At 37.9% G+C, this 24,555-nt stretch overlaps 1 protein-coding gene across 2 annotated transcripts in view; it reads left to right on the plus strand.

Moving 5' to 3' along the window:
- The window catches only part of lrrc2 (leucine rich repeat containing 2), a 143,443-nt gene extending 131,093 nt beyond the window's left edge, over positions 1-12,350 (plus strand). For both annotated transcript variants that reach the window (XM_031890967.1, XM_002940605.5), the window contains 3 exons: positions 5,721-5,873; positions 7,103-7,239; positions 11,434-12,350. In XM_031890967.1, the coding sequence (XP_031746827.1) occupies positions 5,721-5,873; positions 7,103-7,239; positions 11,434-11,483 (340 nt within the window). In that variant the 3' untranslated portion in view covers positions 11,484-12,350. The remainder of the gene's footprint in view (positions 1-5,720; positions 5,874-7,102; positions 7,240-11,433) is intronic.
- The last annotated feature ends 12,205 nt before the right edge of the window (positions 12,351-24,555 follow it).

Consider the following 24,555-nt stretch of genomic DNA (forward strand, 5'->3'; position numbering starts at 1 on the left):
AGACGTGTAAGTTTTTTCCCAGCTGTTTAACTACAGTATGGTACCACACAAAAGGTACTAATTTAATTAAGGAATAGTGGCCTGAAACATATTTGTACATGGATAGAGATTTGGATGAAGGATAAATTACATATAGTGGTGGTAAATGGCACTTTTTTAATTAGACTGTTGTTAGTGGAGTACCGCTGGGGTCTGTGCTTGGCCCTTTGCTGTTTAATTTATTTATTAATGAGCTTAGGATTGTGAGTACTGTCTCTATTTGTGCTGATGATGATACTAAATTGTGCAAAGGTTCCATGCAGAATGTTGCCATTTTGCAAAGATATTTGACTGAAATGGAAAACTGGGCAGCAAAATGGCAAATGAGGTTTAATATTGATAAATATAAGGTTTTTAGCCAAATATTGCTTCTAGCTGCCATTCAGGCTTTAGAGCAAGAAGCTACTTACAGCTGTAAGTCTGGTTGACAGAAAGCATCTGACAAGTGGGATGTAGTTGTGTGAATCAAAATATAATGGCACTGGTAGAAAAATCTGATGTGTAAACTACATAAAACATTTTCTATCCAACATGACATGCATTTCAGAATGGAACACTGCATGTTGCATCTGCATCCAACAAGATAACTTTTTTTTCTTTTTGAAATACATTGACTGTCAGATGTAGATGCATAAACAAAACAAAACATTCGCCTTTATCTGATCTGACACTAAATTACAGCATAACTACCAACATTTTGAAAATGGAAAGGACAAAAAGAAATGTAGAAAATGTTTTGACCACACCCATTTTTGAGGGATTTGGGGTCTTGTTTTATGTTTTATTACAGTTATGTTAAAAAGCTGAAATTGCCCTTTAAGCTGAGTGCAGGTGTGGCTTGTTAAGTTTTTCTGGGCTCTCTGCCAAAAGCTACTTTTTAATTTAATTTGTATCTATTTTAGCGTTCAGTGCAGGAGATCAAAGGGAAATGAGGGACTTTTCAGTAAGAATCCAGGACTGCGGGTTGAGCTGTCAAAAGAGGGACTGTCCCATGAAAATCAGGACAGTTGGGTGCTATGCATTACAGCAGAGATCAGATTTTGTAGGATCCTACAAGATCTTGTTGTATGCTGTACTAAAGCACTGTCTTGCATAAAATATGGTGTTAACGCTAACAATGAAAACATAATTTTGCCCCTAAGGTCTCACTTTGAGTATGCAGTACAGTTTTGTCCATAAGAAGGATTAAATTAGCTGGAAAGAATGTAGAGACATGCAACTAAACTAGTAAAAGTAATGGAAGAATTAAACTATGAGGTTAGACTGTCAAGGTTAGGGTTATGCTATGCTCACAAGTTGCAATGAGTATATATGGACACAAATACCTTTGTAAATAACATCAAACCATGCTTAATTTTGCATCCAACTGAATATGTTGTACTTGAGCTTGTAAAGTAGCCCATTGGTCCACCCTTGGCTAGGACCAGATCTAGGGGTAGGCAGAAGAAGCACGTGATTAAGGCACAATGATGGAGGGGCAGTGGGCATGTACCTGTTCTGCCTGTCTTCCCCTAGGTTGGGCCCTTTCCTGTTTGGCTCACCAAATCTGCCTGGTGACAGGTGTGCTGTTGTCTCGGTGTGGGAGGTGGGAGGGATAGGGGGTTGATGTGCCACTGGAGTCTGTGCTTGGGCAAAGATGTTAAGTGCACAGGGGGAAGGGGACATTGAGTTCCTTGGACACTCTCAAGTGTAGGCCTGACACTGATCTTGCCACTTGGAACCTTAGCCGTTTTTGTTCCCCTGTTTGTTAAATTTTAATTTTGGAAAAACGTAAAGGTAGTGCTATACAAAAAACATATACAGTGGAGGAAATAATTATTTGACCCCTCACTGATTTTGTAAGTTTGTCCAATGACAAAGAAATGAAAAGTCTCAGAACAGTATCATTTCAATGGTAGGTTTATTTTAACAGTGGCAGATAGCACATCAAAAGGAAAATCGAAAAAATAACTTTAAATAAAAGATAGCAACTGATTTGCATTTCATTGAGTGAAATAAGTTTTTGAACCCTCTAACAAAAAAAGACTTAATACTTAGTGGAAAAACCCTTGTTTGCAAGCACAGAGGTCAAACGTTTCTTGTAATTGATGACCAAGTTTGCGCACATTTTAGGAGGAATGTTGGTCCACTCCTCTTTGCAGATCATCTCTAAATCCCTAAGGTCTCGAGGCTGTCTCTGTGCAACTCTGAGCGTGAGCTCCCTCCATAGGTTTTCTATTGGATTAAGGTCCGGAGACTGACTAGGCCACTCCATGACCTTAATGTGCTTCATCTTGAGCCACTCCTTTGTTGTATGTTTTGGGTCATTGTCGTGCTGGAACACCCATCCACGACCCATTTTCAGTTTCCTGGCAGAGGGAAGGAGGTTGTCGTTCAGGATTTCACGATACATGGCTCCGTCCATTTTCCCGTTAATGCGAATAAGTTGTCCTGTGCCCTTAGCAGAAAAACACCCCCAAAGCAAAATGTTTCCACCCCCATGCTTGACGGTGGGGACGGTGTTTTGGGGGTCATAGGCAGAATTTTTCTTCCTCCAAACACAGCGAGTTGAGTTAATGCCAAAGAGCTCTATTTTGGTCTCATCAGACCACAGCACCTTCTCCCAGTCACTCACAGAATCATTCAGGTGTTCATTGGCAAACTTCAGACGGGCCTGCACATGTGCCTTCTTGAGCAGGGGGACCTTGCGAGCCCTGCAGGATTTTAATCCATTGCGGTGTAATGTGTTTCCAATGGTTTTCTTGGTGACTGTGGTCCCTGCTAATTTGAGGTCATTAACTAACTCCTCCCGTGTAGTTCTAGGATGCTTTTTCACCTTTCTCAGAATCATTGACACCCCACGAGGTGAGATCTTGCGTGGAGCCCCAGAGCGAGGTCGATTGATGGTCATTTTGTGCTCCTTCCATTTTCGAACAATCGCACCAACAGTTGTCACCTTCTCTCTCAGCTTCTTGCTAATGGTTTTGTAGCCCATTCCAGCCTTGTGCAGGTCTACAATTTTGTCTCTGACATCCTTGGACAGCTCTTTGGTCTTTCCCATGTTGGAGAGTTTGGAGTCTGCTTGATTGATTGATTGATTCTGTGGACAGGTGTCTTTTATACAGGTGACTAGTTAAGACAGGTGTCCTTAATGAGGTTGACTAATTGAGTAGAAGTGTCTAACCACTCTGTGGGAGCCAGAACTCTTAATGGTTGGTAGGGGTTCAAAAACTTATTTCACTCAATGAAATGCAAATCAGTTGCTATCTTTTATTTAAAGTTATTTTTTCGATTTTCCTTTTGATGTGCTATCTGCCACTGTTAAAATAAACCTACCATTGAAATGATACTGTTCTGAGACTTTTCATTTCTTTGTCATTGGACAAACTTACAAAATCAGTGAGGGGTCAAATAATTATTTCCTCCACTGTACATAAAGTCTATACATAAATACAAGTTGCTATGGTTGTATAAATGGTTTCACCAATGGTGTTACTATGGTGTATTATTAGTTTATTGTACATTTATTATGTTGGGTTGAAAAACCCAACATACTGTTCGTCGACTTTGGATTATTCTTCCGCTTTTTTTTCTTCTTCTTAGCGCCCCCATTTTCTAAACGCTATACCTCCTACAGTTTTGGGGGAACAATACCCAAACTTTCCACACTTCTTCACCCTATAGTGGAGCAGGTTGCTTGTGTTTTTCTAAGCGATTGCACCCCCCGTTGTTTTGTGGCGCTGCTCCGAACACCCCAATTTTCCCATTGACTTTTACAGGGCAGATTTTCAAACTGCTGCCACTCTTACAGCTTTGAAGTTATACCCCCCAAACTTAAATAACATAATCATGGGGTCACCCCGAATGAAAGAGCGACATTTGTTGGATGACCCAAAGTGGGAGGGGTCAACAATAGCCAATCAAATTTCACCCATTGACTTTCATAGGGAAATTGAAACTGCGGCCAATCTTACAGCTTTGAGGCTACACTCCCCAAACTTTAATCACATAGTCATGGGGTCAGCCTGAATGAAAATGAGGGGGCGGAGCTGTGAACAGCCAATCAGATTTTACCTATTAACTTGACGTAAATTCAGCCTGCTGCCATTCTCACAGTAATAACACCAGGGTCCCCAAACTTTGCAGGGTTAGGCACCAGGTAACTGCGGTTCAAAGTTAGAAAATGTGGACGGACCCACCAACAGCCAATCAGATTTTAACTGTTGACTTTCAATGGGGAAATTCTACCTGCTGCCAATCTCACAGTATTAACAGCAGGGTCCCCAAACTTTTCACAGTTTGTCACTAGGGGACTGTGGTTTTAGTTTTAAAAAGTGGGTGGAGCCACCAACAGCCAATCAGATTTCAACTATTGAATTTTATTGGTGTGATGCGGTTCAAGGTTAGAAAAAGTGGGCGGGGCCGCCAGATGCCAGTCACATTTCTTTCATTGTTTTCAATGGGGAAATTTTAACTGCTGCCATTCTCACATGTTTAGTGTCAGGGTCCCCAAACATTGCACAGTTTGTCACTGGGTGACTACATTCACCAGTTTAGAAAAGTGGGTGGGGCCAACAACAGCCAATCAGATTTCACCAATAGACTTTCATTGGTTTAAATTTCAACTGCTGCCATTCTTTAAATATTAATACTAAGGTCACCAAACTTTGCAGAGCTAGTCACCAGGTAACCGCGGTTCATAGTTAGAAAAAGTGGGTGGAGCCACCAACAACCAATCAAATTTTACCGATTTACTTTCAATGGTGAAGTGTAAAATTCTGTAAAATTGATTTTTTTTTTAATTTAAAATGCTGCCTTTTTCACACTATTTATGTCAGGGTTCCCAAACTTTGCTGGCTGACTACATATCCAGCGAAAAAGTGGGCGGAGCCGCCAATCCAATTTCACCCATTAAATTTCATTGGAATATATTAAACTGATACCATTATTTAAGTATTAATTCCAGGGTTGTTAAACTTTTCAAAGTTAGTCACTGGGTATTTGCAGTTCAAAAATAGGAAAAGTGGGTTGGGCCACTAACAGCCAATCAGATTTTATCCATTGAATTTTATTGGTTTAAATTTAAAATGCTGCCATTCTCACACTATTTATGCCAGGGTGCCCACTCCCACCAACCAACTATTAATGCAGGCACACCCACCAATTACCAATCACAATTTACCTATTGACTTTAATTGGTTTAAATTTAAACTGCTGCCATTCTTTAACTATTAATCCTAGGGTCCCTAAACTTTGCAGAGTTAGTCACTGGGTAACTAAAGTTCCAGGTTAGAAAAAGTGGACGGAGCCACCAACAACCAACCAGATGTCACTCGTTGACTCAATGGGGAAATTTAAATTGCTGCCATTCAGACTCTATTAAAACCAGGGTCCACAAACATTGCACAGTGGTTTTTACTATATAACTGTAGTCATTTTCCATTTTGCTGCACAGTTTTCCAATGTTATCAAATTGCTCTGCAAGGTGGTAGCATCCTGCATGGAACTTTTGCACAATTTATATTATCTATTAGCAAAAATAGAAACAGTACTTTGTATGCCAACCTCCAGGTTATTAATAAACAAGTTAAAAAGCAAAGGACCAAGGACTGTAGTGTAAGAAATACTCTCTCATTATTAATGCTGTCTCTAGTACTATCCCAACACCACTACTATCATATATTTATTTTTATTTTTTACAGGTTAGAAGAACTGGAGACTTTAATGCTGCAAAAAAACAAGATAACCTACCTTTCGGCAGAAATTACCAATCTTACTAAATTGAAACTGCTTGTAGTCAGTGGTGAGAGCTTGGTTGAAATTCCATCTGCTTTAGAAGAAAATCCTTCACTGAAGTAAGTTTTACTCAATGATTGTTCAGCCAGTTATCAGTATTGAATATGAAATATTCAATTCATAATAAAACTGTAGCCTCACAGAGCAATAATTTTTTGGTTGCTGGGGTCAGTGCCCCATTTGAAAGCTGGAAAGAGTCAGCAGAGAAAGGCAAATAATTAAAAAACAAGACCAAATGAAAACTGTTAACCTGAAGGTAAACCACCCCTTTATTGACTAATTTGGTCTACTAAACAGTGAAGTATATACATCATTTAGCAGGTCTCAATAAATAAATTTGCTCCTATATTAGCTACTTTTGTATATTTGTTTTGCTGTGTTTTTTTAATCTTGCTGTCCTGTATGATTTATTACTTTTAATATTAAACCTCATCAAGTCAGCAATGACAAACTTCTCAAGGACATCTGCTTTCATGTATTAGAAGTACTTTTAATCTAAACCACAGAGCTGGTGTACATTCACAGCACACTCACCATTGTGTGAATATGAGAGGAATGCTTGTAACCTATTTATAGAGGATGTGAAACGATAAGATGAGACACTAAGGTGAGGTTCTTTGAACAGAGTTGCTGTAAATTCTGACTTGCACAGCTATTCAATGCAACAAGTAAAAAGCATGGTATAAGTTAACATACAGAACTTAACTCAGTGCTTTACAGTATGTACACTCTTGGGAATAAAACAGAGTAAAGGTGGCCATACACTGTGTCCATACACTTTGGCCATAAATCACCAAATGAGCATCATGCGATTGAATTAAAAACGACAGGCATAGGCGCCATTGTACAGAGTACTGACAACCGCATCAAGAGCTGATGGAGTGTCCAATCCGACAGAAAATAAAACCTGCCCTATCAGGGCCAGATGTCGATTGGGTAGGCCTAGTGGGGATGCAGGCAGCTGCCATTTTGTGGGCACCGTTATTAAGGCAAGCTTTGTATCACCCCAAAATCTAGTGTATGTGCCAGAATGGGGGGCCTGATGCCCTTTCCTATGCACTGGCTACACAATTAGATGGTGAGAGGGTAGAGGCATAGAGGCGGGGCAGGCAGTATATGATTGACAGCTGGGATTTTTAAATGCATTTATAACGCGTTTATGAAAAATGAATTTTGGTTTCATGTTTAATTTGAAGGACTTTTATTATACAGCTTTTTATGTCTGGGTAACAGGTCCACTTTAATGAATTGAAATTTAAACATTTTAATTTACTTCCCATTTCTGCAGGTATATAAAGCTTCTTGATAATCCAATTGAAACAAATGTATGTTTAGATGCTAAAGAAGAAAGGGAAAGTACTCAGGATCAAGAATATTTTGAGAAGGAATTCATGAAGGCTTACATTGAAGATCTTACAGAAAGAGGTTCGGTCTTACATATTAGCATCATCTTAGATGTCTTGGTGACATACTGGGCAAGATTTTTTTGGCACAAGAAGTATTCCACTGCATAAATTCAGGCAGTTTTGTAAAGTTTACAGTACTCAGGATTCATAAAATGGAAATGAATTTATGAAGAGAAAAAGAAGACATTTCCTGAGACTTACTTTAAATTTCACAAGAAGTTTCATTTCGGCATTTAGCTCTTATATCGATTTTTTTTTTTTTTATCTCTATTGTTTCCAGTGTTTACTATACAATGGAATCAAATGAAAGACTTATAAGCAAACTTTCCATTGATAAATCATTATATGTAATAATGCAGAAAACTAAAATATGTAAAGAACAATATTAGAAATAACTTACTAAAAAACAAAGATGTTTGGAGGAAATGTCCAGTGCAGAAGTATCAAAGCATATTTACACCATTCTATTTTCTTTTAATTCTATCAAACAATTATACAAATTAGAAATAACTTACTAAGAGAATAGAGACTTTTGGAGGAAATTTCCAGCAAAGAAGAAACCAAGTACATTTAAGCCATTCCATTTTTTTTTTCAAATTTTGACCAAACAATAATGTTATACACACATGAAATCAATGAGCTACAAGCTGGAGTGATATCACCCCCTCCCTTTCCCTCCAAGCAGCAGATCAGCAGAACAATGGGAAGGTAGCAAGATAGCAGGTCCCAGTAGATATTAGAATAGCACTCAATAGTATGAAATCCAAGTCTGGATTGGGACTCCTCCAGTTACATGGGAGTAGGAGAATCAATAGGTTACCTAAAGCAGTTCTAATGTGTAGCGCTGGCTCCTTCTGAAAGCTCAGACTGAGGCACAATGCACTGAGATGGACGCCCACACACCAATATTGCAACAAAAAAAAATTTTTAGTTCAAGAATAAAATTTTAAATGGTACAGTAATATATTTGCTATGTAAACTGTGTAATTTAGAAATAAAAAGTAATACCATAAAAATCACGTCAGTATCCCTTCAACTTAATATGCTGCAATGACAGTATAAATTAAAAGTAGCCTAAATCAGCCGGTTAACTGAGCAACTATGGGCTTGGTTTCTTATAAAAAGAAGGTCTGTGCAAAAGATTCTAAATTGAGTCAGCTGTTTAAATAGACAGACAGATAGATAGGTACTGTAAATAGAAATACATGCAAACACACACATAGGGGCCCATTCATTAAAGCACACATTTTCACCAATTAAAAGCACAATTGGAAAAAATTTGGAGTAATCACAATCATTTCTGATGTTCGAAAATTGCGTGAAAATTCTTTTCTTGATCGTACGCAAATATTGTTAATATACGAAAGTCGCAAAATGTTCGTATCCGAACGATCATAAACGGCGCGAAAACCCTACTGGCTTTGAAACTTCAATGCATGATTTTGGAAGCATTCCATAGGACTCAATGGCACTCTACAGCTCCAATCTGGCCAAAACAAAATCACGATACCAATGCTTGAATGAATTCCGAAATGGTCATAGTCTTTGTGAAAAATAAGACTTTTTCGTGCAAATTAACGCAAAAAAGTTGCATGATTTTAACGATATTATCATGGTCAATACGAAAAGTTCTAAAAATTTGAAAAAATACAAATTTTTCTCATTCGTGGTCACTCGTGCTTTAATGAATAGGCCCCATATTCTTAGAGCTGCAATCATCTCAATAGGGATCACAGGTGGATTTTCAATAAGGCTAGGGGAGGCTAAGCCTCCCCAAACCTGCTTGGCACCTTAAAAAAAACAAAACAAAAAAAAACCTCACTCTGTTTCTGCACTGTCCTGCAAATCTTCAGTTCCTGCAAGCCGATTCTGCTGTGCTCCGACTGGATCTTTCTTCTTGTGGATTCTGCAATCAGAGCACGGCTTTCTTGACAGACAGTAAAATTTACCAATCAAAGCACAGATGCACACAGGAATCGGAAGATTTTGCAAACTGAAGGCAGTGCAGAAATGAAGACTGAAAAGAAGAATCTGCGGGCTGTATACTTAACCTGAGAACCAACTCTCAACTTTTCCTGCAGATTTCATCCCACTCCCACAGGCGCTATACACAGGTACTATACACAGGTACTATACACGGGTATTATACAGTTCTAAAGGCTGAATCACTAGTTGAAATTAAATAGTTTTTTGCCTGACCTGACATTTATAATATCCCTATCCCCTACCCTGACAGATGGATGGTAAGTTAACTCTTTCCCCCTTAAAAAGCTTGTTGTGCTTTGATATATGTTTTTTTTTTTGCACTTACTATTTTGTTTTTTACTTTTGTCATTGTTTTGTTCATTTCTAGTTAGTTACAGTGGAGCCAATGTTGTGTATCAGTGCCAGTGTTATAGTGCCAGGGCCTGAATATCTGCCATCAGTACCCACTGTGTCTCACTGTATATAATGTGCTGGTTTTGTAAATACAGACTGCATCTCACTGTATATAATGTGCCTGGGATATCAGTACCCACTGCCTTTCTCTCAATAAAACTAACTAAAACACATCTAAAGGGGAGGTTCACTTTTAAGTTAACATTTAGTATGTTATAGAATGGCCTATTTCTAGCAACTTTGCAATTGGTCTTCCTAATTAATTTTTTTTATAGTTCTTGAATAATTTGCCTTTCTCTTCTGCCTCTTTACAGCTTTCAAATGGGGGTCACTAACCCAGGCAGCCAAAAAGTATTGCTCTGCAAGGTTACAATTTTATTATTATTGTTATTTTTTATTACTTATTTTTCCATGCAGACCCCTTAACTATTCATATTCCCATCTCTTGTTTAAACCACTACCTGGTTGCTAGGATAAATTAGACCCTAGCAACCAGATAGCTGCTGAACAAAAAGCTAAATAACTGTAAAACTATTAAAAATAAAAGAGGACCAATTGCAAATTGTCTCAGAATATCAATGTCTACATTATATTAAAAATTATTATATAGGTGACCTACCCCTTTAAGCTAACTGATCCCAAATACAAGTGGATGGAGAAGTGCACATATGAATACTTTTACATCCTAAGCATTTTAGGGTAAAAAAGCTCTCCCACCCAGTCAGTGGGAACCGCAAGAGGTAGTTGGGAGGTAAATTTTTTACACCAGCAGCGAATCCACTAAGTCTCACATTAGCTGTAGGTCAGTCTCTGTATGGCCCATCTTTAGCCTCCCCAAACAAAAAAAGTCACCCTCCGCCTATGATAGGGATGTGCTCCAATCCTTTTTTCTGGGATCTGCCGAACCCCAAATTTTTCACACAGGATGTGGGCACACCTAATGCAAACCCTTACTGAATGGAAAGTAAAGTCTGGGCCAGAAAAATCAAAAAACGTCCTACATGTGCGAGAAAATTTTTGTGTTTTTTTATAAATGTGTGACCTTAAGTCACATGCTATTTAGGCCATTTATTTAGTGCTACTTTGCCAAAACCTAATCCTGCTGAAAAAGGCTTGTATTTGACCGCATCCTAAACTGAAACCTGGATTTGGTGCATCCCCACATGCCAGATGGATATGCCATTTTGCCAGGAAGAACCTGTTTCTTTCCTTGCCCCATTTTTTGCTGGATAAAAAATATGTAATTTTGTTTTTGGTACTTTTTTATTGGAATAATTATTTTCTCATGCAAAAAAACAGTTTTTCTGCTTTTTTATTAGACCAAGATGTTTTGTAAAATAAAAGAAAAACTTTTAAAAAACAGTAAAAAAAGATAATTATTATACTTTTCATTATTGGGAAATACTTTGAGATGTGGAACTGCACCAGTTTTGTTCTAATTTAAAGAGGGGAAAGATATGTGTAACAATTGATTAGGCTTATTATCTCAAGTATGTCACATGGATCAATGCCACACCCTACTTCTTCCATTATACTCACATGCAACTTGTATGGATTAAAGGTAAGGTAAGAACCTAGCTCTATTTACACTGCCTTTAGAACTGCATTTCCAATGCTATACACCCTGAGACCATGCACAATACAGACTAGACTGGATTGTGTGATTTACTGGTTTTCTCTAAAGAACCTGTTCTGCCACTGGCTGGACGTCTTGTATATATTAAATAAAATGCTATTGCTTTTGTGATTTACTGACAGAGAATAGTGAGCATTTTTCATTAAAATTCTGTTGGCTTTCTATTCTAAAATGCAATATCTGTTTGTTTTGTTTCAGAAACCACTCCCAGGTATACAACCAAGGTGTCATTTAATCTGCAGATATAACATGGGGACTGAAATGAGTGTTCTCCAGAGGAACTTCTGTTATTATCCTTTAAACCAAATCACACTATCTTACAAACAACATGAAGTTCAGAGCATGATAAGTCATCATGTATATGACCGAAAAGAAATTATGTACAGAAAAAATGTTTGTGAAAGTTGAAATGAGAAATGTTGTAATAAGTTTGGTTTTAAAGCTAGTATGTTTTTCTCTGAAATTATGAGGGAAATGTCACAGTATGTATTCTAAAGATGTCATGGTACAAATCAAAGTTATAAATTTTAGGTGAGTTTTCCTGCTTTTGCTAATAGAGCAAACAAACACTAGATTGAAAAGTGTTCCATATCTTGATGCAAACAAAGAATAAACAAATACAAAATGACTGGAAAACAAAATATATCTAAACATAAACACGTGCAATCGCGAACTCTATAAATACTCTTTCTGTGCTGCATCTACTAAACCAAGACCTGCTTTCCCTTTTATTTCACAAGACAAATCAATATAGCAAGTTTACATTCAAATTTATTGATGTATAAGCCACTTTGTGTAGAATTACCAGTAGCTGCATGTTTCACTGAATATATCATGTTAAAATAAAATGAAACAGAATAGGGTATATATTTCCATTGTCTTGTTAAAGGACAATGAAAGGTTAATATAAATTACTGCATATCTAAATTCCCAGATCCCTGCTTGCTTCTCTGAGATATGGTGCTGGCAGCCTACAGCAGCGTGAAGACTAGAGTGACATCACTGAAATCTCTCTCCCCTTCCTGTAGGCTGCCAGCGGCAGTTTCTATTCTCTGAGCATGTGTGTAACTTGATCCTGTCTCTTGTTCTGAGCTACACATACCCACCAGCCAAAGTAAGTGTGAATGAGTAAATATTTGATTAGGTGAGCCAAAAGTGTGGCATTTTTACTAAACAATAGGAGGACTATTGGGCAGTATGCTTTTAAATTTTGACTTGCATTCTCCTTTAAGCACATTTATTTTTATATACCTTACAATTGTATATATATATTTATATAACATAATAGAAGGAGGGAACATGCCACAATGGTAAAATGCCTGGGTGTCAGGTAATATGTTGGAAACACATGAAAAAAGAGGACTCAGCACTTACAGGTCTTGATAAAAAAAAAACAAATTCTTTAATGTGCAAAAATTGCCGTTTTGGTCACAAATTAGGAACTTTCTCAAGATGTCTTAACAGCTTGAGAAAGGTCCTAATTTGTGACTGAAACGTCAGTTTTTGCATATTAAAGTATTTGTAATTTTTTAATCAAGCCCTGTGAGTACTGAGTCCTCTGTTTCCTATATATATGTAGCAAGTAAGCAGCACTCCATAAGAAAAAGCTAATACCCGGGTGCTCGTGCAAAGTTCATAGTATAGTTAGGCAAATGACGGCACTCGCAGGAATTTTTGTACACAAAACGTTTGAAAAAAAGTTTCTTTGGTTTATTTAGTCCTTGGTTTAGGACTAAATAAACCAAAGAAACTTTTCTTAAGACCTTTTGTGTTCAAAAATTCCTGCGAGTGCCGTCATTTGCCTAACTATACTATGAACTTTGTATTACCCGGGTATGGACTGCTGCTAACTTGCTGCATATATATAGGAAACAGAGGACTCAGTACAGGTATAGGACCCATTATCCAGAATGCTCGGGACCAAGGGTATTCCGGATAAGGGGTCTTTCTGTAATTTGGATCTCAATACCTTAAGTCTACTAAAAAAATCAATAAAACATTAATTAAACCCAATAGGATTGTTTTGCATCCAATAAGGATTAATTATATCTTAGTTGGAATCAATTACAAGGTTCTGTTTTATTTCTACATAGAAAAAGGAAATCAGTTTTAAAATTCTGAATTATTTGATTAAAATGGAGTCTATGGGAGACGGGCATTCCGTAATTCGGAGCTTTCTGGATAACGGGTTTCCGGATAAGGGGTCCAATACCTGTACTCACAGGGCTTGATGAAAAAACAACAAATTCTGACGTTTTGGTACTGCACACACAGGGACTTAATGCAAAGAAAAAAGTGTTTATTGAAAAAAATCCAACGTTTCAAGCACGGTCTGCGCTCTTCCTCAGGGAAAGACCATGCTCGAAACAGTGGATTTTTTGTATTCGGAAGCCCCATAGTTTAAATTTAAACATTAATGATTGTTTTACCTCCAATAAATACCCTTGTAAGCATAAACATATTAATTTCATAAACTGTGACTAATTAGTTATTCACATGCAGTTCTGTAGCTGTAACATGAATAGGTGTTAAGGCACCAAGGACATATTATTTGCAGCTTAACTATACCTGCAATGGTGTACTACAGCATGAATCCTCTAATCTTAGTTTATTGTATGTTACTGGAACAAAACCTAAAATGAAAACGCTTTCAGGTCATTGGTTTTACTAAGCCATGAGGATTAGTTGCAAATTAAGGATATCCTTTGGTATAGTGCAGCAATATAAAACTGGTGTTGAATGGAATAAGTCAAAAGTGATTGTTTAAAATTGTCAAGTATAATACAGCAACAACCTGGAAAGTTATACAGACTTCAGGAGAAAGTAAAACTTATTTAATAAACACATCTACTTTTTATATATGGACCTAACTTGGAAATAAGTACTAGTGGGATTTGCATGGAAGACTGCAGGGCATTAAAAGATTATCGTGCTGAGAAAGGTTAAGCTGAGTATCCAGGTGAAAAGAAACAGGGAAGTAGCAAAATAGAGTTATAAAGAAAAACAAAAGAAGAGAAAGCAGAATGTTACTTTACAAAAAGAAAAAAAATGAGTTATTTAGTATGGGCAATTTTTTACCCGTCTTCAGTAACTCAAATCAACCAAACAGTAGTTAGTTTTTGTTGGTCTGCTGCAGTGCAACAATTTGCCCACATCATGTAATTTATGGCTACCAAGAAGCATTTAGCTACTACAGTGAGAATTATGAAAGCAAGCATTGAATTACCAGGGGTTATTGGACAAAAGATAATCCTTTATCACTAAAGGTCCCCATACACGGGCCGACTATAGCTGCCGATATCGGTCCCTTGGAGCGATTCGGCAGCTAATCGGCCCTTGTGGGGAGAGCAGAGCGGCCTGGCCGACCGAGATCTGGCCTGAAATTGGCCAGATCTCGTTCGGCCAGGTTAGAAAATCCGGTCGGATCGGGGACCGCATCGGCTCGTTGATGCGGTCCCCGATTCGATTGCCCCATTGCCGCCCACTTAATCCGATCGTTTGGCCCCAGGGCCAAACGATCGGATTATTTTTTTTTTTACCTAAATGCTCCCCGATATCGCCCACCCGTAGGTGGGGATATCGGGGGAAGATCCGCTCGCTTGGTGACATCGCCAAGCGAGCGGATCTGCTCGTGTATGGCCACCTTAAGAATGTAAAGGTGGGAAAGTTACCCCAGACACAGTAGTGGGCACCCACAAATATGCAGCAATATTTGGAAATAATATTGCATTTATCATAAATAAGCCTTCTTGTGTTGAGTTAATATGTGCAATACTGTCCCCTGTCCCTGTCCAAGCTGTTTTTATAATATATGGGCAGGGATAGGCAACTTTTTGCTCTCCAAGTGCTAGTGAGACTTCCAGCATCATTCCAGCAACAAAAATAGTTAATTAATCCTGTACCTGAGGTTTTGCAACATCTAGACATCTAGACTTAGCAATAATTTCAGTTGATTTTTCCTTCCCAATGCTGCTTTAACATGGTATATTATACTCACAGACATGGAACTGAGGAGTTTGGAACATTTGCCTCCTTCAGTCCTTGAAGTCTACCAAACTATGTAAACCTTTTGTGTGGTAATGTATAAAAAACAGTAGTAAACATTGTTCTAATGACTGGGTGCTTTAAAAAAAGTTACTGAAAAATACAGTTTCTTGTTTTTTAAATGGTAACTATACCCCCACCCCAGAAAATTGCTTTAGTGTAGCTATTAATTAAATATAATTATTTTGACAAAAAATGTAATGTGATCTGATTGTTAGTTTCCAGTTACTGCCTTGCTGGCTCTGCAATTCATTTGAAGTTTTCTTTAATTTTATTGTTGAACTTTCTGTTGTGAAATTCAATCCCATTTGCATTCCTAATAATTGCAAAAAAGCCATGCTTCTAAATAGCAATTATTTTGCATGACATTTGTTTAAATTACTGTAAAAGGAAATACCTGTGATTATGTATATATCAATAAAGCTTATATTTTACTGACAACCATTGTTATGCAGCATTTACCTTTAACATTTTATATAAACAACAGTGCATCTTATTTGTTTATGCAACCTGCTTAAAAATTAATGGGGTGGTTCACCTTTCTCACACTTTGCATTTGGTCCTTATTATTTATTTGTTAAAGTTTTCTAATTATTTTACTTTCTTTTCTGCCTCTTACTAGCTTTCAGATGGGGGTCACTGACCCTGGCACAAAATCTATTGCTTGATTAGGTTGCAATTTTATTGTTATTCTTATCTATTATTTATCTTTCTATTCAGCCCTTCACCAGTCTCTTATTCAGATCACTGTCTGGTTGCTAGGGTAAATAAGACCTAAACAACTAGATACTGTAGCTGCTAAAATATCAAACTGGTGAGCTGCTAAACAAAAAGCTACATAAGTGAAAAACCACAAAAAAATTAAAAACAAATACCAATTGCACTCGGTCCAGTTGGTCTCGGAATATCACTGTCTGCATCATACTAAAAGTTAATTCAAAGGTGAACCACCCCTTTAAAAGGCCACTACCAGAAAAGAGCCTTCCTATAGAGGTTTCCTTTCCTGGACTATAGGTCAGTTGCACATAAAACCCCTTTCATTTAAGGCACTTGCCTAAAAATGCGCTCCTTGCACTTTCCTATTTATAGTTGTGCTCCATGCTGCTCAGTGCTTCCTGCTTTCTGTACCTATTGACAAGGGGAGCCCCATAGCTACTGCAGCCTCCTAACGTTACCAAAAGAATAGGGTGCACTCATTAATATTTGATCCTACAACCTAAATGGCACAGAAGAAACATTAGTCCATTAAATATGGAACCAAAGGCTCATTTTCCACCCCAGGGGGTGCCCCCTGGCTTTCTGATCTTTGCATAGAGCACCCATGTGCCTCCGCCCACCCGCCTCTTTTAAATCAAGTGCTCACTTATGCAGGTAGCAATGGATTCAACGTACAATCCACAGGTCTCTGAGCTCCAGTCCTTGGGCTATTTGAACGATGCCCCACGCAGCTGCCTTTTTTGTACTTTGCACACTGCCTGGGGCATTGCAAATGACCTCTCATGGGCAACTAAGCTGGTAAAGGGTATGAAAAGTCTTAGTTATAAAGAAAGACTAGCCAAGTTAGGGTCGTTTACAGAAGAGGCGCTTAAGGGGTCATATGATGACTATGTACTGGCTGATACATTAGATAGCTTCAAGAAGGGGTTGGATGGCTTTTTAGCGAGTGAGGGAATACAGGGTTATGGGAGATAGCTCTTAGTACAAGTTGATCCAAGGACTGGTCCGATTGCCATCTTGGAGTCAGGAAGGAATTTTTTCCCCTGTGCGGCAAATTAGAGAGGCTTCAGATGGGATTTTTGCCTTCCTCTGGATCAACTAGAAGTTAGGCAGGTTATATATAAGCATTATGGTTGAACGTGATGGACGCGTGTCTTTTTTCAATCTTACTATGTTACTATGTAATTAATCCCATATTCTGGGGTTTCAGTTTAAGAAGCATGGTATTGTGACTAGAATAAAATATCATGATCTATGGGCTTGGTTGTACCCTGGTTGCATGCATAGAAACTTATCTATCAAAATTTGAATTTGTGAATTTTAGAGGTTTTTTACAAATGAATAAGCTTAAAATTTTACAAACTTAAATATTTGCTTATTTATGGAAAAAATGTGACTCTAAAAACTCTAAACATTAAATAAAACCGTTAAACAAATTTGTATTATACTTCTACCATTTTCAATGGGTCTACAAACTCATTTTTTTTTTTTTTTTTTAATAAAAACATGAATGAAAAAAACCTACATTGTGAAAAACAATGTCAGTCTCTATAAAAATATATTACATAAACAAGCTCATATGTAAAACCCTGCTTCATCTAAATAAACCATTTTCATAAAAATATACTTTTTTAGTAGTATGTGCTATTGCCATTTTAAGAATTAAGGGCCACCTCCTGGGATCATAGGATTCACAGTGCACACAAACAAGCCAAGGAAAACATACCTGCTAGGCCCCATCAGCCAATTAATAGATAGAGTTCTGCATATTGCTTCCACACTACTTCCTGTTACAGTCAGAGCTGCATTATTTCCTGTCCTGTCTGTTGGTTAAGTATTCATTCTGGGGGTATGGTTTTCCTTTAAATTTTGTCTATTATTATTAACATTTATTTATAAAGCACCAACATATTCCGCAGTGCTGTAAAATAAGTCTATTGCCTCATTTTTGTAGAAGGCAACTGCCAAAAATTGAACCTTTCAAGTTTTGTAAACCCTACTTTGAATTTGTGAGTTTTAGCAAAAAAATCAAGTTGTGGAAAAAATATGAATTTGCAACGTTGATAAATCAGCCCCATAATGTATAAGCTACACTGTATGATATAGTCTTTTGCGATCATTTTTTTTTTCTTGATCATTCTCTGCTCTTGTGATTTTGTTTTCTATTACTTTTATTGATTCCAGCCTTAGATATAACCAGCCAGTGAACCATGTCTAAAATATGAGTGGACATACCTGTAAATACATATATTTCCATTTATTGGTGCTACTGACCTGTAGCTAAATCTGGAATGAGGAAAACACTGGTTTATTTGGTGTTATTGCAATGAAGCAGTAATGAAAGTGCTATTTACTTACATAAACAATTCAAGTGCATTCAATTTTTCTCCATTTTTTACTGTTGACCACCACCCTTATTTGAAACTTTCTTTATACTAATAACTGTCAGTTTGCTGTAAATGACATTTAGAAAAATTCTGCAAGAGGAGTACTTTCACAGTACACAGCCAACCCTATTCTCTCTTAAAAGGGGAGAAAAATACAATGGTAATTGCCGACAAGATTATCTTTATGTGAAACATATTTGGTTAACCACAATTATTTTAAAACTACTATGTTTTAGTTACACAGTACAACTAATAATAAATATAGTATTTTGGCAGTAAACTTATCTGGGTATGATGCTATATTGTGCAACAGTGTTAAAATAATGTTTCTAGGTAAATAAAAAGCTATAGGAATGCAGGCAACAGCATGTGATGAAGTATTTGCTTTCCCCACCCTTTTTTAGGTCTTTCAAATCTTAAAGCACTTAAATGTTAACGACTGCATTCCACTGCAAAGCAAATAAGAAATGTACATTGATGTAAAAAAAAAAAACATAAAACAACTTTTCATTAGCTATGGGGCAGATTTATCAAAATGAGAGTCTAGAGCTCAATACATAAAAACTCACCCACATTCTATTCATTCCTATGGGAATTTTAGAACTGTATTTATCAATGGGTAAATTTAGCATTCACCATTTGATAAATAGCCTTTTAAATATCCCATAGGAATGAATAGAAGTGGATGAGTTTTTATGTATTAAGCTCTAAATTGACATTTTGATAAATCTGCCCTTTAAGTCTACCTACATCCTGTTATACATCTCTACAAGTAAGGAAGTGTCTAGGGAAATCTGGTGGTGATAAAAATGTCTTATGGTAAGGCTAAGGCTAAACGGAGAGTTGTTCTTTTGAAACAAAGATTTTTGGGGCATGATTTTCCCATAAAAAGTGGTACTAATAAGGTCGAAAAATGCTGTGGAGCAACTTATCACAGAAGTAGGCATTCCACAGAAGGATGCTATAGTTTCCACGTGTGTGTATACGGCAGATTAATTAAGGCGTGTGATTAGAGCCCACGACAGAACAATTCACCCACTTTCTATTCATGCCGAATGGATTTTTAAAAGCATATTTATCAACATCCCCATACCTATATGTAGAATGGCATACAAAAGCTTAAAGGAGAAGGAAAGGTAAAAACTAAGTAAGCTTTATCAGAAAGGTCTATGTAAATACAACCATAAGCACTCACAGGAACGCTGCACTGAGTTCTCTTTCAAATGAAACAGGATTTCTTGTCTCCTTTTTTGTGAACATGTTCTTCTGTATCAGATTTCCTCTCTTTTAGGGCTCCTTCAGGTTTGGGACATGAGTCTGCTCAGTTCTCTCCTCTCCCCTTCCCTTCTCCTGCTCCCACAAGAATGCATAAGAACTCACTTATCCCACCCTTTGGAATGTATAATCTGAGCTTTCAATGGCTATAACTGCAGCAGGAAGCTACCATGACAAAGCTAACGTGGCAGGTGCTATCGGAGGGAGCTTCTAGGGCTCTTTACTCAGGAATAGTAAAGCTTTCTGCTGAATAAATAAAGTGTTCTAGGTGGCACTAATGTGGCAAATCAATTGGCAGTAAAATGCCAAAATGACTTTTCTTCGACTTCAACAGTAGATTTTGCCAACGGGTTTTTTAACTGTAGTCTAAACACAAAGTCATTCAAAAAGACTTGGATGAATTTAAACCTCAAAAAACTAAGTATCAATTTACATACTAAGGGGGAGCATTTTGTTTTTGTATTCTTTTTTATGATTCACTTTTTTTGCACTACAACTAATAAAAAACGTCACCATCTAAAAGCTATTGAGGTCATATAGAAGTCAATGGAAGTTGTCCTAGGCAAATCATAATCTTTTATTAATATGTGCTTTTAGAGTTTTGTTGTTTAAAGTCCACAAAGATTTGTGGAAAAATGTAAAAACCACAAAAAAATTGTTAATTTTAGTGAGTTTAGTCATGGATGGTTTCAAAAGCCGGAAATTCAGAATTTTAATAACTCTATACTAATGGTGTGGACAGGTTGATGGCTGTACCTACATTGAATCATGATATGCAAGGTGCTATAAGCCACAACTAAACTTATGACCAAGTGGTTAGTACAGTCTTCCCTCTGCAGATGGTATCCACTGATGGGGAAATTTACAAAAGTGGAGCCTTTTTTTGGAGTAAAAGTGGAGGTAAAACTGCTGTAAATTACTTTCTCTATATTCACAAACAGAAATTCACCTAAAGACATTGAAAAAGTCTATTGAAAAGCCAAAAGAGTAATTTATACAATCTTGTATATAAAAAGTGTTTACATAACATTTGCCACATTATACTAGTTTTAGTGTAATGTATGAGGCAATAATCACTGTTTTAAAGGACAATGAAAGGTTAATATAAATTAAAAGTAAGTTTAAAGGCATTCTTATTAAGTACTTACTGCATATCTAAATTCCCAGATCCCTGCTTGCTTCTCTGAGATATGGTGCTGGCAGCCTACAGCAGTGTGAAGACTACAGTGACATCACTGAAATCTCTCTCCCCTTCCTGTAGCCTTCCTATTCTCTGAGCATGTGTGTAACTTGATCCTGTCTCCTGTTCTGAGCTACACATGCCCACCAGCCAATCAGAAGCGGATCTGGCAGAGGGGAGGGGGGGGAATGAAACACATGTGCAGTATGAAGCAAGGAGGGAAAGGAAGGGAGAATACATTTTCAGAGATAGCTGCCTGTTCTAGAAAATGTGAAGTAAGTGTGACTGAGTAAATATTTGATTAGGTGAGCCAAAAGTGTGGCGTTTTTACTAAACAATAGGAGGACTATTGGGCAGTATAGTTTTTAAAATTTTTTAAATATTTAAAGGAAAAGTGAAGCCTTCCTGGCAAATTTTTAGTTTTAGCAGCAATGCCCCCCATTTTATCACTTTACTGACACTTGCCCCATCTTATCTATGTCCCCATAGCATGTCCAAAACTACAGAGATGCCTGACAGCACTGGCCACCATCTTTAGCTGTGTCACATCTGCTTCCAGCAGCCATCTTGGCAATCAGCAAGAAGTACATGCTCACTGGCACCCAAACTGAGAAATTGGGGTACTGTGGATTCAAGGTTGGACTTTCCCAACTGGGCAGTAGGAAAAAACCTGGCAGGTACTGGTCCTGTAGGACCCATTTTCACAGGGGATGTTGGTGGGTGAGCCGGACTGCTGTTGACCAGTAATCAGTGGTGGTACAGATGTAGTGCAGTGGCAGAGTAGTGCAGGGGGTGGGCCCTTGATTTACTTCTTCCCATGAACACCAAATACAGCAGTCTGAAACTGTGTGCATGTTTCTAGTTGAAATCCATGCTGGCAATTAGAGACCCCAAATAAAGGAAAGCTTTGGAATAGAAAGCCAGTTTTACCCTTTTTTGATAACTCATATGTACTTTCCAATAAATATGGTCTTCTGGGGTGAACTTACTGTTGGAGGATTTTTTGGCTTTGAAATCTGAAGTACAGTATGCTGGTTTCTGTGGTGGTGCTTTAAAATGTTGGTAGTGCACAAAGTTTTTTAAACATGAAAGTCAGAAATCTCCACAAAACTATACACATTTGGTATTGACACATGCATTAAACATGCAGATTTCTAGTTTTGCTATGCAAACTAAAATTACCCTTTAGAAAATGCCCCTAAAGTGAAATTACCGTATTTACTCGAGTATAAGCCGATCCGAATATAAGCCGAGGTACCTAATTTTACCTAAGAAAACTGGAAAAACTTATTGACTCGAGTATAAGCCTGTGGTGGGAAATGCAGCCGCTACTGCTAAGTCTCAATAATCAAATAACAGATAAATAAATAATAGATAACTTTAGGGAAAGAAAAATGCTACAGCAGCAGACAAAAGCAATTTTACGAAGGCTAAGGAAGCTTCCATACTAATTATCAAGTACTTGCCATCCTGCTGTTTCCCCAAGTATTGCAGCAACTTCATCTCGAACTTCCACGTTTGCCAGAAATAATGCACATATATCAGAAGCACTGACAGTGAATGGGTGCCCCATGTAGGCGCACCGGGGCGCCACGCTTGATGCTCGTCCCATCGGTTCCTTAATCAGAAGCAATAACAGTGCTTGTGTGCGTCCCTTAATGGTGCAGCATGGGGCCGCGCCACGCTGCGCATGATGTCCTGCGCACGGCGCGTCTGCATGCAAGGTAAGGTCGTCCCGGGGGGGGGGTGCCTACAGGCAGTGATCCAGTGTCAGGCAACAAAAAGTGATAAATGGGGGGGGGGGGGTGGTCACTGGATTCCAGGGAAACGGTCCCAGCAGTTCTATTCACAAGTGAGTTCTACCAATTTACAGAGCCCTGCATGAGATAAAGGCCACCTCAGGGGAAAGTTAAGTGGGAGGAGAAAGGGGGTCGCGCCACACCGCGCATGATGTCCTACGCATGGCGCGCCACACCGCGCATGATGTCCTACGCACGGCGCGCCAGCACGCAAGGTAAGGTCGTCCAAGGGGGGGGTGCGCAATGAACGGAACAAGCGTCCCTCATCTGTGCAGCGCGGGCCGCGCATGAATCCTGCACTGAAAGAGCAAACAGATTTTTAAATGTTTCATTTTAAAATATGATTTGGAACTATACATATTCATATTAGTTTCCGAGATGCCCCATGTGACTTGTGCTCTGATAACCTTAAGTCACTCTTTACTGTTGCACTGCAAGTTGGAGTACTTTCACCTCCCTTGCTTCCCCCCCAGCAGCCTAGCAACAGAACAATGAGAAGGTAACAAGATAACAGCATCCTGACACCTGCATTGCAATGCTACCATGCCTCACCTAGTGGTATACATGAGAATAACACTCCATAATAAAACACCCAAGTCTGGCCATGACTCCTCAAGCTATTGTAAGAAAAACAATAGCCTATATATTTTAAAGCACCCACCTGTTGGCTTGGGAAGAGTTCTTTGCAGTATTTAGGCTATAGAAGACCTACATCAATATTTTCAAAAGAGCTGGGACACTGTGTAAAATATAAATAAAATAACATGGTAAAATGTTTTCAGGTTGAGTGGCTATTTAAATGGACCTTAATATAGCAATAAAAACTACTTTGGTTTTTTTTTTCAGTAATGAAAACAATTTCATGGTATAATGACCTTCTAAGTAAAAAAATGCATACTTTCGCATTTACAGGTCAAAATCTGCTCATTTTAGCTTCACACTGGCAGACTCTATGCCTGTCAGCTACATCACCTTTAGCACCTCACTGAACTGAATAGGTAGAGTGTGCTTACTTCACATAATATTAATAATATAAGTAAAATATTTAAGGATGTACTGAGTCCAGGATTGAATTTGGTATTTAGCTGAATCTAAGCCCTTCCTATTCACAATTTAATAATTTTTGGATTTGGCTTGGTATTTGGACCAAGGATTTGGTGCATTCCTAAAAATATGACAAATATAATAATACAAACTACATGTAATAACCACCACTGTAACGGAATGCTGAACTTAAATTTCACAAAGGATATCCAAAAAAAATATTCTTAAAAATTAAGTTTGATCATGTACCTATAAGAAACAATAAAAGCTATTTTGTATCTACTAATCTCCCTGGCATAAGCCTAGCAGCATGCTGCAAAGGTATAATGGCTATATGATGGCTATAATGGAAAGTTTCTTGTACAGCAGTTTCAGGTGCATTTCCAATATAGCCAATGAGCCAAGGAGCAAAGCCCAGACCAGGCCGTTTCTACACTGTTGGTACCATCTGTGCCATCAAATACCTTCACAAACAAGTACAATTACTAAATGGTCTTTAATAAAAAGATTATAGGAGTCAGCTATGACCACAACTGCAATTCAGGTAAAAATCATCATGCTTTTACCAACAGTGTAGTGTTTTTTCCCCCACATTTAAATCACAGTTAGGGGTGAGGGGTGGAAATGCACTTGATACAATTGAAATCCGTGAATTAAAACATGTGCAATTGCAGTTCAATGTGAATTTGATGCAATTATGCTGAAATTCTGTACGTTCAAGTTTGCTGTGTCAGCTGATGTAGACTGCTGTAGGAACCCTGCTACCTTTCAAAGGTAGCAGTAGTTCCCAAGTTTCCCTGTGCAAATAGGCATACTGCATTCAATTCATAAGAGGAGGTGGGATACAAAAACAACAGCCCTAATGGAGTGCAAG

This window comes from Xenopus tropicalis, chromosome 1 (genome assembly GCF_000004195.4).
Source record: "Xenopus tropicalis strain Nigerian chromosome 1, UCB_Xtro_10.0, whole genome shotgun sequence".
NCBI lineage: Eukaryota > Metazoa > Chordata > Amphibia > Anura > Pipidae > Xenopus > Xenopus tropicalis.